The sequence below is a fragment of the Vipera ursinii genome, assembly GCF_947247035.1.
Source record: "Vipera ursinii genome assembly, chromosome: 2".
Lineage (NCBI taxonomy): Eukaryota > Metazoa > Chordata > Lepidosauria > Squamata > Viperidae > Vipera > Vipera ursinii.
Genome location: NC_139513.1, coordinates 120,470,709 through 120,483,786, shown reverse-complemented (window position 1 = coordinate 120,483,786; position 13,078 = coordinate 120,470,709). Strand labels below are relative to the sequence as shown.

Here is a 13,078-nt window from a genome sequence, read left to right as displayed (position 1 = left end):
CGTTCTGCAGTTAGAAGTAACGAAGGAGCCTCCGGGCGCTTTCTGGATTGGATTGTGCAAACTGAGCGTGCCGCTACAGTCCTCGTGTTTCCCAGGGTTGCCTGTCGTGCCAGAGGTATTCCCTGTAGCCCCAGATTCTTTAGCTCCCCACTTTCCTTAATTCGGGCAAATTTTGTGCTCCGTGGAGAAACATTAATACGCAAATGCCGTTTGTTTAACCGCGCAAAACTCGGGGGAAACCTTGGTATTTGGGAACGGAAAGGCTTAAGCCTTTTCATTTCTGTTTTATGCACGGGCTGGGAGGGTCACAAAGTTTACCTCTTTTATTTTAGCAACATCGTGGCACTTATAAAAAAAGGGTACTAACGCTAAACGAGTTGTTAATATGCAGATTGTGTGCCAGGAAGTGAAATATTGAGTTATTAGCCCAAACCCTATAATTTAACATGAAAAGTAGGGGGTCGTCTTATACGCCGGGTCGCCTTATACGCCGGAAAATATGGTATCTCTGTTGCGATTGTTCTTTCAAATATGCTGAAATCTTTGCCATTTCCGCCAAGTTAGAAACTTTCAAAGTCCACTCTTCTATAGTAGGCAGTTCCTCCTTCTTACAATATTGCGCTACTAAAAGTCTTGCTGCCGTAATTAAATTCAACATCAATTTAGTATCTATAACAGTAAAATCAGTAATAATACCCAACAAAAACAACTGTGGAGAGAACCTTATCTTTTTCTTAAGTATCTTTTGCATGTTCCACCAAATTTTAATCCAAAAAGCTTTGACTTCTTTACAAGTCCACCATATGTGAAAATACGTTGCATCCTCACAACCACACCTCCAACATTTGGGCTGGCAGTTCGGATACATACTTGCTAGTTTTTTAGGGTCTAAGTGCCACCTATAAAACATTTTATAAAAATTCTCTCTTAAATTTTGGGCCTGTGTAAATTTTACGTTTCTAACCCAAATCTTTTCCCAAGTATCCATTGTTATAACCTCCTGAAAGTTCTGGGCTCACTTTATCATACAATCTTTGACAAGTTCCGTTTCTGTGTCAATTTCTATCAATGCATTATATATCCTTTTTATATGTGCTTGACCTTGATCTCTAATTTGTTTTACCAAATTTCCATTAGTTATTGAAATACCAACTTTCTGATCTTCTTTCCATCTTGCTTGCAACTGCCCATACTGAAACCAAGTTTGTACAATCTTTTCTTCTTTTAAAATATTATATGGCTTTAATTGCCATACATTCCTTTCTATCCTTAAAATGTCTTTGCATTTAATCACATCAAGTTTAAATCCAACATTTATATTTTCTATTGCATGTTTAGGTATCGCCCAAATTGGTATTTTATAATTTAACTTATATCTATATTTTTTCCATACTCGCAACAGAGCATACCTTAATATATGTATCTTAAAAACATTATCCACCTTCTTATCATACAATAAGTATGCATGCCAACCAAATAACAAATCATAACCCTCGAGATACATATTTGCTTCTTTAGTGAAGAGAAATCTGACTAGTTTGTGTGTCTCACAATAGTTATATAACTGCTGTCAGTATGTTTACGTGTATATGCATGTGTGGTTTTTCTTGAAATAATTGCATCTTGCCTCAGAGGAGTCTAAAGCTATGTCTTGAATTTATAGACCATAAAGCAGGGTTAAATAACATTCTTTGTTGGAGGAATGCAAGTAATCAGAAATAGCCAAATAAGGCATTCTTTATGTTGCCAATTTGATTGGGCAAATATGGAGGAATATCAACTTCTTAAAAAATTATAAACTTGAGACAAACAGCACAATCACAGATTGTGTTTGGATCATGCCCTGATAGCTATGGAGTGATGGCTTCCTTGAGATTTTCAAAGGTGACTAAAGCAAATAGTAATTTTAATTATTATATAATTCTCATATCCTGACTTTCATTAACAAGCACAACTGGCCATAGGACTGCATGCTGATATTAACAAGAGTTAAGTTCAGGATTGGCATTTTTTTAAAAAATGGTTAATGCTAACTAGGTTTGCTAGTTACCCTTTTTTAAAATTTTTAAAATTTTCCTTTCGTTACTATTTATTTATTTTTATTTCCCCCACCTTTATAATGTAAATGTCTGCACCAGAGCCAGTTTGTGTAATGGTTATTAAATGGGAGATGTTGAGCTCTAGTCCCACCTTAGGCACAAAACCAGCTTAGTGGACTTGGGCCAGTTGCTGTCTCTCAGCCATAGGAAGAAGCCAGTGTTAATCCACTTCTGGAAAATGTTGCGGTGAAAGCTGCAGAGGGTAGACCAGGCAGTTGCCAGGAATCAAAAAGGGAGGGAGGGAGGGAGGGAGGGAGGGAGGGAGGGAAGGAAGGAAGGAAGGAAGGAAGGAAGGAAGGAAGGAAGGAAGGAAGGAAGGAAGGAAGGAAGGAAGGAAGGAAGGCTCTACTGTGATTCTTTCCTTTAATTGTCCTTGCACTGCCTGTTTATCATTTTCTCCTATTTTCTTCCTTAACTTTACTTAGCCAGTAAAACTACTTCATCTTGTTGCGCTGAAGTTGTGAGCTATCCTGAAAGACTGCCTGGGTAGCTGCTGCCACCATTCCCTGTTTTAGGGCATTGAAAGTTTTCAGGGCTGCTATGTGGTGGGATAGAAAGTCAGAGAGCAGGATGAGGGTGTGTTTTCTTTGCACCATCCTGCTAGTTCCTCGATTAGCCTGTATCACTGTCATTGTATGGATGAGTGTTCTTCAATAGTACTTTGAATAAAACAAGGTGACATTTTTCACATGCAGTATTGTGGGCTGTAGTTGCTTCATTTTGGGGTGTAGTTTGTAAGTGCCAGATGTATGCTTTCATCATCCGCATATTTCTTTACAGTTGTGGGCAGGATTGTAATCTAAATATAATAACTTAATCTCGACCCATCAACTGAGCGAAGGAGGCAAATGCAAATGCTGAACTTCCCATGTTGGAAAACAAACACAGACTAGACACTAGGCACCAGTACTGGGAACACAATCGCATTGTCAGCATTCTCTTTCTAACTTGCTGCGTTTATATTGGAACCAATCTTGAACGGTTTGCCACTTTGCTTTTCTATTATAATTCCTGCTGTTTTCTATTTTTCTTCAACAGAGGGTCGCTGCTTTAGCCAGACTCCGGGGAATTATTTCTAAAGCAAAGCACTAAAGAGTAATAAATTAAGGCTACAATACTCTTTTTTTCATTGCTGTGACAAGTTATGGACTAATTAGTTTATTTCAGCAAGTATTCTATCACTGGAGTTGAACAAACACTAAATTAGGTCAGTGAAAGACCTAGTAAATGTATGTGCACAGCCTAACGTAAGTTAGCTTTTACTAGCTTAGTGTTTTGTGCTTAATGGGTGAATAGTTTATTGGCTAGTTTACGATTCGGTGTCTTATGCGAACCCAGAAAATGGGTTAATTGTATAATAGTATGAAGTTAGCCAGTGCAAACACAGAATTGTGTGTGGTCTGTAGGAGTTAGGTCTGCTGACACAATTAATTTGCTATGCCTGCATCATGTGAGAAAGTGAAAGTGAGCGTGGGGTGGGAGGGGTCAGAGACCATCATTTCAAGGCCTGAAGAGGGAACTCATATTGAGGCAGAAATGTGGTGAAAAAAAGAGGAAACATCTGAAACAACTTCAACATCTTTGTTCGTGTCTGCACTTTGGGCTTCCTCAGTTTCTTGTTCAAATAGTTTACAGTACCGTATAGAGGTAGGGATTTCTCTGGAGATGTGGAACTGATGGCCTTTTAGGTAGTCCCAATCTTTCAGGTAGAAGACCACAAACACTATGGCTCCACAACTGATAATGAATGCCTGAACTCAGACACTGAGGTTTGTAAACCATGGCACTAGTGTCATGATAAATTAAAATAAACCCAGCCAATTGTGACTTTTTCTAGTTAACAAACCATAATGTGTATATGTTAACCAGGTTAATAGAAGCTGAGTTTTGCTAATGTCTACAGTGTTTGATCCTAATAATAGAAAAAGGACTATTGAAGTATCCTAATGTTGCCTTTTTACTGTCAGATGGGAGTGCAAATAGGTCATCTGCCTTTACTGATGATTATAATCAAACAGTCTGTCACTTCTGAACTTTCCAGATTGAAAATCTGAGAGTGTTGTGGCTAGTTCTAGTTTCTCATATCCATTTGTCATAAAATCCCTTGTTTGGGACAGTTGGACTGTATCTATATTCTGGCATTAACCATGTTCCATGTTATAACTCAGGGGTCTCCAACCATGGCAACTTGTAAGACTTGTGGATTTGGGTATTGATTTGGGTATTGCTTACTGATTGTTGGTCTAAAGGTGACCTTGGAGCTAAAAACAATTCCCCAGTCAAGAAACTGCCACAGAGCCATTAGTAAACAGCCCAACCAAAGAATTCCTAAGACTGCCTCCACTCATCCAGACAGGCAAGTCACCAGAATATAAACTGACAGCAAACTTCACTCCTTACTAGCACGGATGATGTTACCTAGTTAGGGTAATGAAACATCTGCAAGAAAACAAGCAAGCTCAGACAGCACCGAGGACCTCTCAATCATTGTTAAAAGAAGAGAGAGTTTAACCTGCAGTACTCTTGTGTTTTAAAGTATTATTATAGACAAGGATATGCCAGTTCTTTCAGGAGATAGGTGACTGCTAAGTATAACTTGTTTGAGAAGATGACACAGAACTTGGTAGGAAAAATTGTGAAGAAATACTAGATTTGCCTTTTGCTCTTTCAGGATGAAATGACTGCAAATTTGGGTCTGACGACAACAAAAGCCCTAACTATTCTGAGAGACCAGCTATCAACACTGCTGGATGGACATCAGAAGGAAAGGAAGAAGGTGATTTCATGGAAGGTAAGCATTGCAACTTTGTGAAGTAGGTAACCCTCTTAGTTTTATGTGTTTCTATGTTTCTTTCAGGAGAATCCTGTGCATTTTAGGTAAAGCTTAAACACTGAACAAGGATACATGTTAGAGACCACATAAGAAAGCAAGGTTGTTATTTATTTATTTATTATTACAGAAATGTATATGGCCAGCCATCTTATTCAGATAGCTCTGGACAGCTGGCAAGCATAAAACAGAAACATAGCTATACAGTGGTAGCTCGGTACTCAACTGCTTCAGAACCCATCGAATTTGGTATTTGATCTACTGCGATAGGAAGAGGGAGATGGCTGCAGAGAACGGACAGGAAGTCAGCCATGCTGGAAAGGTCGCTGACATAGGAAAAGGGACAGACAGGAAGATCTTCCCAGCTGAAACAAAGGGTCACGTGGTAAGTCACGTGGTTTGTTTGGTACTCGTCATTTTTAGTACTCATTGCACCTCCTGGAACAATTGACGAGTACCGAGGTACCACTATACAAGGATTAGGAAAAATAATAAAAGATTTCACATAAGAAATCAATTCAGTCAGCTCAAGGTAAAAACACAAAGCATTACTAAACATGGAATATGGCATTTAATTTCCAGTTTATATGTAAGCAAACAGCATTAAGATACCTTGTTTCCCCCAAAATAAGACCTTGTCTTATTTTTTTTTTGGCACCAAAAGATGCATTAGGGCTTATTTTGGGGGAAACACGGTACCAGGGTGATCAGCCCGGCTCATGAACAAGAGACGGTGAGCGCACAGGGGCCGATGGTGTCTGGCAGCAGCTGCAGCCCCCTGGCCCCTTGGTGTAGTGCAGGTAAGTCCGATTGCAGAGGTAGAGGCGGGGGGGGAGGCAGGCGATCCAGATGTGCTGTGTGGCTGCCTTGCTCGCGGGAGGCTTGAGCGGCAGCACTGGCAGGAGAGAGAGGCAGAGGCACAAGGGGGAGGCAGGTGATCCAGATGTGCTGTGCAGCTGTCTAGCTCACACAAGCCTCCCACAAGCCAGGTGGCCGCGCAGCAGGTCCGGATTGTTTGTCTGCCCCCCTGTGCCTCTGCCTACGTGCTTAGATTTACCTTTGGCACTGTGCTGGTGGGCTGTGGCTGCTGCTGGACACTGTTGTCCCCCGCATGCTCAGTGCCTCCTGTGCTGGCCACGCCCACCCACCCCCATGCTTATTTTTGGGGTAGGGCTTATATTAGGAGCACGCTCAAAAATCATGGTAGGGTTTATTTTCGGGGTGGGTCTTATTTTCAGGGAAACACGGTAACACTGACTTCATTCCTCTGAAGTTGGAGGAAACCTGTAGTAATTGGGGAAACCATATGACCCAAAAGACACCTTTCTTCTCTGTCAGTACTTCTTGTTGTAAAGAGGTTATCTATCTGTAATCTAAGTGTGGATTTGAAGGTAATTTCATGTGTTTAAAGGCAATTCTCCCTATTTTTTTGATTGCAAGCGATTTTTGGTGTTCAGGGAAGTGAAAAACGTTCAGCAGTAGCGGGCAGCTGGGATGAAAGTTAGGCCACCATGAGGCCCAGGGGAAAAATTGGATGCCAAGGTTTAATTTGGGGTAATGTTTTTTTTATAGTTAGAGGTTTTGCTGGATTTATTGTTGTAAAGATTGCTAGTAACCTTTACCATTCAGGGAAGGAAATGATAATTCCAGGGTGACAAATTTCTACGATATTTCCTGCTGTTGAGAGGCTAGAACAGAGAACTAGCATTCTTTGTAGACAGGGCTCATGAACATCTGTCTGTCTATCTGTTTTTTAGGCTGTCTATCTCTTTCTCTGGCTTTCTGTGTGTCTATATCTGTCAGTCTACCTATCTTTTAAGCTTGGAATATGGATAGCAAGAATCTTGTATCTACAGTCCTTGCGCTCCCAATGTAACTTAGTTCCACTGTTGTTTGTCTTGAGCTTTGCAGTTGGATAACAAAGTCTGGTTTCCATATGTGAATGTAGCCCCATTCTTTATACTTGTCCTATTGTAGGAAGTATGGAAAGCCAGTTTTCTGTATCATGGCAACCGTTGTTCCTGTTTTCACTGGCCAGGGGCATCTCTGATGCTTCTAACCATGCTGCTACTATTATGCTGCTATGGGAGCCAACCCAAAGGGAGGTAAGTCATCTATACATTTTCTTAGCCTTCAATTTCAAAGTTCATATTCTATGGAAAACCATAAGCATGTTTGGTTTTTTTTTTGCATAATCATACTTTAAAGCTGATACAAATTCAACCTGGATTATGTAGGATTTATCAAACGCGTGAACCATTTCCAGGCAGGTTGAAAGCATATTATAACAATAGTATCTTAATCTGGTGACAATAGGAAGTATGTGTGTGTGAGTGTGTGTGTATATGTGAAGGTTATAATGGATTCTTCAAAGAAAATAATTGATATTATTATGAGTCCAAGATCCACCCAAAACCTCCTGGCTTTTGCCTTGACCAATATGGATATGGAATGAAAACTCTGTTAAGATTTAAGTATATGGATAGGCTCATAAGAGATCATGTGATTGGTGACTGAAAGCTGGTAGGATTGGTGATAGGGCTATGCAACTGCCTAATTGATCTTAAGACTTCACACTTTAATCCCCTTTGTTGGCTGTCTTCATGCTTACGAAACTGTCCCAAGTATTTTGAAAGACTGTTATGAAGTTTTCCCCCCAGCTTGCTTCAAAATTGGGCATTCAGTTTGATAGAGAGTCCTACAGCTACCAATGCCTGGCCTTATGTCTTTTTTTAAAAATGAAGTTTATTCGAAGAAATATTGACAGGCGTGACTTCGTAGTCAGTCCTTCTAACCAAAGGACTCAACCTGTTTTAGTTGATGAATTTCATCAGATCCAGAGCTATAATAAGGAGGCTGCATTGGCAGCTCTGCTGTAAAGTTAGATTATGAGTCAGATGACTGAAGCTGATTCACAGTGCCGGCCCAAGATGCCTTCTGGCTTGAAGTGAAGGATAACATTTGATGTTTAAAAACATTTAAATGAATAAAATGTTAAGGTATTTCACTTCCTTGAGTTATTTATGGGAAATAAATAAGTAAATAAGCAAGCAAGCAAGCAAATAAACAAGCGAGCAAATAAGCAAATAAATAAAGTATTCAGAAATTGGTCAGACTGGTAGCTTAATTTTATTCTATTGCTGTTAGCAATGGGATGCACATATAACTTTGTGACCTCATATCCTTTTATGAACAGCTGACTGAGACAAAGGGCTCTCTCTGGTTGGCCATGAGAGAAATGAAGAGAAATATTTTATATGTTATAATTTCATTTACATTCCTGCTGCTGTTGCATGATTTAAATGAATAGGAGGTGTAAATCCTTCTTGAGTTAAAACAGAGGTTTCCTTACTAATGAGGACCCAGATTGTTGGGGGCAATTAAGCTGACTTTGTAATAATGCCATTTGGGGTGTGTGTGAAAGCCCTAATAAGCAGGCATATACGGTACATAGAATGAAGGCTACTGCTAAGCTTGTAAGCCGCCCTGAGTCTTCGGAGAAGGGCGGGATATAAATGGAATAAAAATAAAAATAAAATAAAATAAAATATCTGTTGGCCTTTATAGGTAGAGTCCAATCTGCTCTGGGTCTGGTCATAATTCTTTCAGCTGCTTAAAAAGTCTCATGCTTTGCTTTAAACAGTGAAGGTTCAGAAATCGTAAATGCCTTGGCACTGTTCTTCCTGGTGCTACTTGACCTCTTTGTGATTGGACGGCAAGAGAGGATGAAATGCAGGGAAATTGAGAGGAGACTTCGGAAAATCATCAGCAGAATAAACGGTAAGATCCCCCCACCTTCCTCTTTTTCCACCTTTATTGCTTTTGTTACCCTATGTAGATGTGGCTCCATCCATCCAAAAGCAGATCTTAGAACCTTTGCCATTGTTTTTTTTATTATTTATTTCATAGATTTATATCCCACTTTTCATTCAGGAGCTCAAGATAGTACATAAATGTTCCTCCCTCCCATTTTTTCTCCACAAGAACAACCTGTGAGTTAGATTGTTTAGGCTGAGAGGGAGTGACTGGCCCACTGATCCCTAGAGAGATAGTGTGAATAAGAATTAGTACTCGGAATTCTTTACTCATAATCCAACACCTTAATCACTATACCATGAAGACTTTCTATACTTTTTTTTGCCTGAAGAAATAATCTTTCTTAATTAACAGCAGATAATTCTCCAGAAAGGGACGCGGTGGCTCAGTGGGTTAGGACGCTGAGCTTGTCGATCAGATGGTCGGCAGTTTGGCGGGTTGAATCCCGAGTGCCGTGTAACAGAGTGAGCGCCTGTTACTCGTCCCAGCTTCTGCCAACCTAGCAGTTCGAAAGCATGTAAAAATGCAAGTAGAAAAATAGGGACCACTACGGTGGGAAGGTAACAGCGCTCCATGCGCCTTTGGTGTCTAGTCATGCCGGCCACATGACCACGGAGATGTCCTCAGACAAGCGCTGGCTCTTCGGCTTTGAAACAGAGATGAGCACCGGCCCCTAGAGTCGGAAACGACTAGCACGCATGTGCGGGGAAACCTTTACCTTTACCTTTACCTTAATTCTCCAGAAGGTTCATATAGTAACTGTGTCCAACAGTGATATTCCTCTACGTTCTTTCTTTGTCTTTATATTCCATTATTGCTACAGTACTTCCCTCTACCCCACCCCCCTTCCATCTATCTGATGTTTTCATGACAGATGTGAACCAGGCATTTGGTTAGTCTTTGTTTTCCCTCATCTGATGGTGCCACATCAGAGACTGTTGGAAAATGGATGGCCATATAAACTATGCATATACAAATATACAGAGAGAAGTATCCTCAATTTGTTCTTATTCCAGTTACTGCAATGTTGCCACTGTAATTTTTATATGTTAGGATAGCAATAGAAATATGTTTTGCTTTTTTTCATTTTCTATACTTGTAAGCCATCTCTTCATTCAAAAAAGGAGTTTGGAGTCATATGCCCCAATATCAGATACAGGTAGTCCTTGACTTACAACAGTTTGTTTAGTGACCATTCGAATTACAACGCCACTGAAAGAGTGACTTATGACAGTTTTTCACACTTATGACTGTTACAGCATCCCCATGGTCATGTGATCAAAATTCAGACACTTGGCAACTGACTCATATTTATGACGGTTGCAGCATCCCGGCGTCATGTAATCACCTTTTGTGACTTTCTGACAAGCAAGTCAATAGGGAAGCCAGATTCACTTAACAACCGTGTTACTAACTTAACAACTGCGGCAAGCAAGGTCACATAATGGGGCAAAACTCGCTTATCATCAGAAAGTTTGGGCTCAGTTGAGATTGTAAGTTGAGGACTAGCTCTATTAAGTGCTACACAAAAGGAAATTAAAGCGAAGCATCGGTAGCTATGACAGTAACAGCATGAAACTTATAAAGTATTTAAACTAAATAAAATATAAACTTGAAATTTAAAAATGTTTTGATAAATAAGTAGATTTTAACCTAGCACCAGAAATAATGCAACAAGCATTCTTCCTGTGACTGGGGATTCTGAAACCAGTCTGCCACTATGGAGAAGAATGTCTCATATTAAGGGGCAGAGAGGGTAATCTTAAAGCATGTGAAGCTTGATAAGGACCCTTGGCCAAATCACTGCTGCTGTCTTTGTTTCCTTATTTCCCTCCATCTGGATCTCCATCCTGTTCTGTCTTCTGTGAACAAACATATTACTTGCCAAAGCTATCCAGATGTGGAGGTTTTTGATGCACTGCAGGGAAAGCTGCAAGAACCACTGTTGCTTGTTTGCAATCTCTATAGGAAGACCCAGCAGATTGTTTGTAGCGTGAACTAAAGTAATGGATTGCACTGATGCCATTAAAATACACGTTTTAGGAAATGTGTGTAGGAGTTGTTGAAGAACAAGTGATTGGAAAAAGAAAACGGGGAGAGTATTAAGTCCCTCCTGCCGTGCTTGAAATGAACATAATTTCTCTAAAATGGAATGGATGCCAACAGATCCAGGAGGATTGTATTAATTAATACTGGGGCTGGAAGGATAAGGTTAGGCTTTTAATTGGACATATGTCATGCTTAATTTGACCTTAAAATGAACTCAGAATAAATTCCTGCTGCAACTGAAATCTGGATCAATGTTTAGCAGTATGACTTTAGTGGATGGGACCTCACGAAATAATCCCTTCATGCATGGAGGGTGGCCAAAAAGAATTATTTATGCAACATTGGAAAGAGACGTCTGCACATGATTTGCAGTGGTGGATTGCCAATATGTTTTGTTTGTTAACCTTGAATGACTTTTTTTATCAAAGCAAGGAGGGAAGCTAACAAATTCTAATTTTTCTGGTAATGTTCTGGTTGCCTATCTATTTTCTCCCTCCCTCATGGAATACTTTTCCTATTAGTATTTTAGTCAGTATCTATATAACCATGATATATCTGTTTGATATCTTTATTTTTCGACTATGTTGCTTGTTTAATAACCATATTCTGTTAATCTAATATTTCAGATACTTTAAAAGATAATAAAGAACTAATCTGGACAAAAACCATGTACCCTGACCTTCACATGCCCTTTGCCCCATCCTGGTCACTCCACTGGGTCTATAGGGATGGTCACCTTGTCAACCTCCCAGTAAGCCTGTTGGTAGAAGGTGATATTGTTGCTCTGAGGCCAGGCCAGGAATCCTTCACCTCTCTTAGAGGGATTAAGGTAACTCAGATTCTTCTTGATGGTAATAATGATGCTGATGTACTAGTAAAAAACAAGGATTTGTGCTGGAACTCTGACTTGGCATGTCCAAAGTCTGATTCTGGGTTTCTTTGGATTCAAAGTATTTAACATTTTTCTACATAAACATGAGTATTAAAAACATCCATAAATTTCTTCCTAACAGGGCCACAATTAAACATTTCTTTTAAAAATGGAAACCAAATACTTCAGAAAACATCAGCATACACAGCTTGTGATGAAATCACTTGTTTCTGTAACGGGAAGAATAGATTTAAAATAATAACAAATGCATTTATTTCTTTTCATTTTTAAGAAGTACGCTTAATTTGTTGTTGTTATATGCTTTGGAGGTTCTTTGAGCAGAAAACCAGGGTTCAGATAATGATGCTATAAAAGACTATTGTGTCAGCCAAGCAACAGTAAATTATAGGTATTAGTAAAATAAGATCAATTGCTGTTAGGTGCTTAAAGAAGCCTGAACTTTCTGTAAGCTATTTGAGTTGCCTGTTTGTTAGACAGCCTCTGTCACTGTCTGATCTTTTTCTAACAGGATGATGAGCACATTGTCTTAGAGCCAGGGGATCTGTTTCCTCCTCTTTCTCCCCCACCCTCTCCCAATGGGGAGATGAAGAAAGGACCCCAGAATCCTCAGATGTTTCGACTCTTTCGGGTCACAAAAACACCAGTGATCGACAATGTTCGGTAAGTTCTTAATTCTTGGATAGAGTTCTTCTCCAAGTATAACAGAGGTTTGCTGGGTACAAAGCCGGCAAAAGGTAATACGTTATTGACAGTGTTTTTAAGATCCTCAATGACTTTTCATTTGTTTGTTTCAGATTATGTTTAGACACGGGCTTATCACGGTCTGTGACTGCTCTAGATAATGAGAGATTCACAGTACAGTCGGTGATGCTGAAGTTTGCTGTTCCTGTGGTGCTGGTATGTGTAATTGGTTGTAAGAAGCAGCTCTTCGGTTTTGGTCCAGTCAAGTTCTAGGTCAGGGGTAGGCAACCTTGGCTCTTTTATGACTTGTGGACTTCAACTCCCAGAATTCCTGAGCCAGTTATGCCTACCCCTGTTCTAGGTGATTAGGACTATCCTGATGAGTGATGGTTTTCTGTTCCTTTGCAGAAATAGTCCTTGATATATATTTTTTGCAAGTCTTGAGCATTCATTTGTAGAAATAGGAGGAACTGTTTTGTGTACAGAAGAGAGCTAGACAAAACGGATGGAGCAGTTTTGAGGGGAGAAAGAGAGAGAGGAGAGAATTAATTATTACAGTCATAGACCAACACAGAAGAAGAGGAGATAGCTTAACTAAATCCAAGGTGAACCCTTTCTTTCTCTCTCAATCTCACTAGCAAGATGGGTGTACTGGGTATCCAGATTTTAAAGGATGATGGCAATATTTGTGCACAGCTAAAGTCGATACAT

General features: G+C 39.8%; 1 protein-coding gene across 1 annotated transcript in view; it reads left to right on the top strand.

Moving 5' to 3' along the window:
- Window positions 1–13,078, top strand: part of TMEM94 (transmembrane protein 94) — a 98,072-nt gene that overhangs the window by 36,134 nt on the left and 48,860 nt on the right. Inside the window, exons 3-8 of the mRNA XM_083351373.1 lie at window positions 4,771–4,890; window positions 6,907–7,034; window positions 8,573–8,709; window positions 11,421–11,623; window positions 12,195–12,346; window positions 12,481–12,583. Coding sequence (XP_083207499.1) covers window positions 4,771–4,890; window positions 6,907–7,034; window positions 8,573–8,709; window positions 11,421–11,623; window positions 12,195–12,346; window positions 12,481–12,583 — 843 coding nt within the window. The remainder of the gene's footprint in view (window positions 1–4,770; window positions 4,891–6,906; window positions 7,035–8,572; window positions 8,710–11,420; window positions 11,624–12,194; window positions 12,347–12,480; window positions 12,584–13,078) is intronic.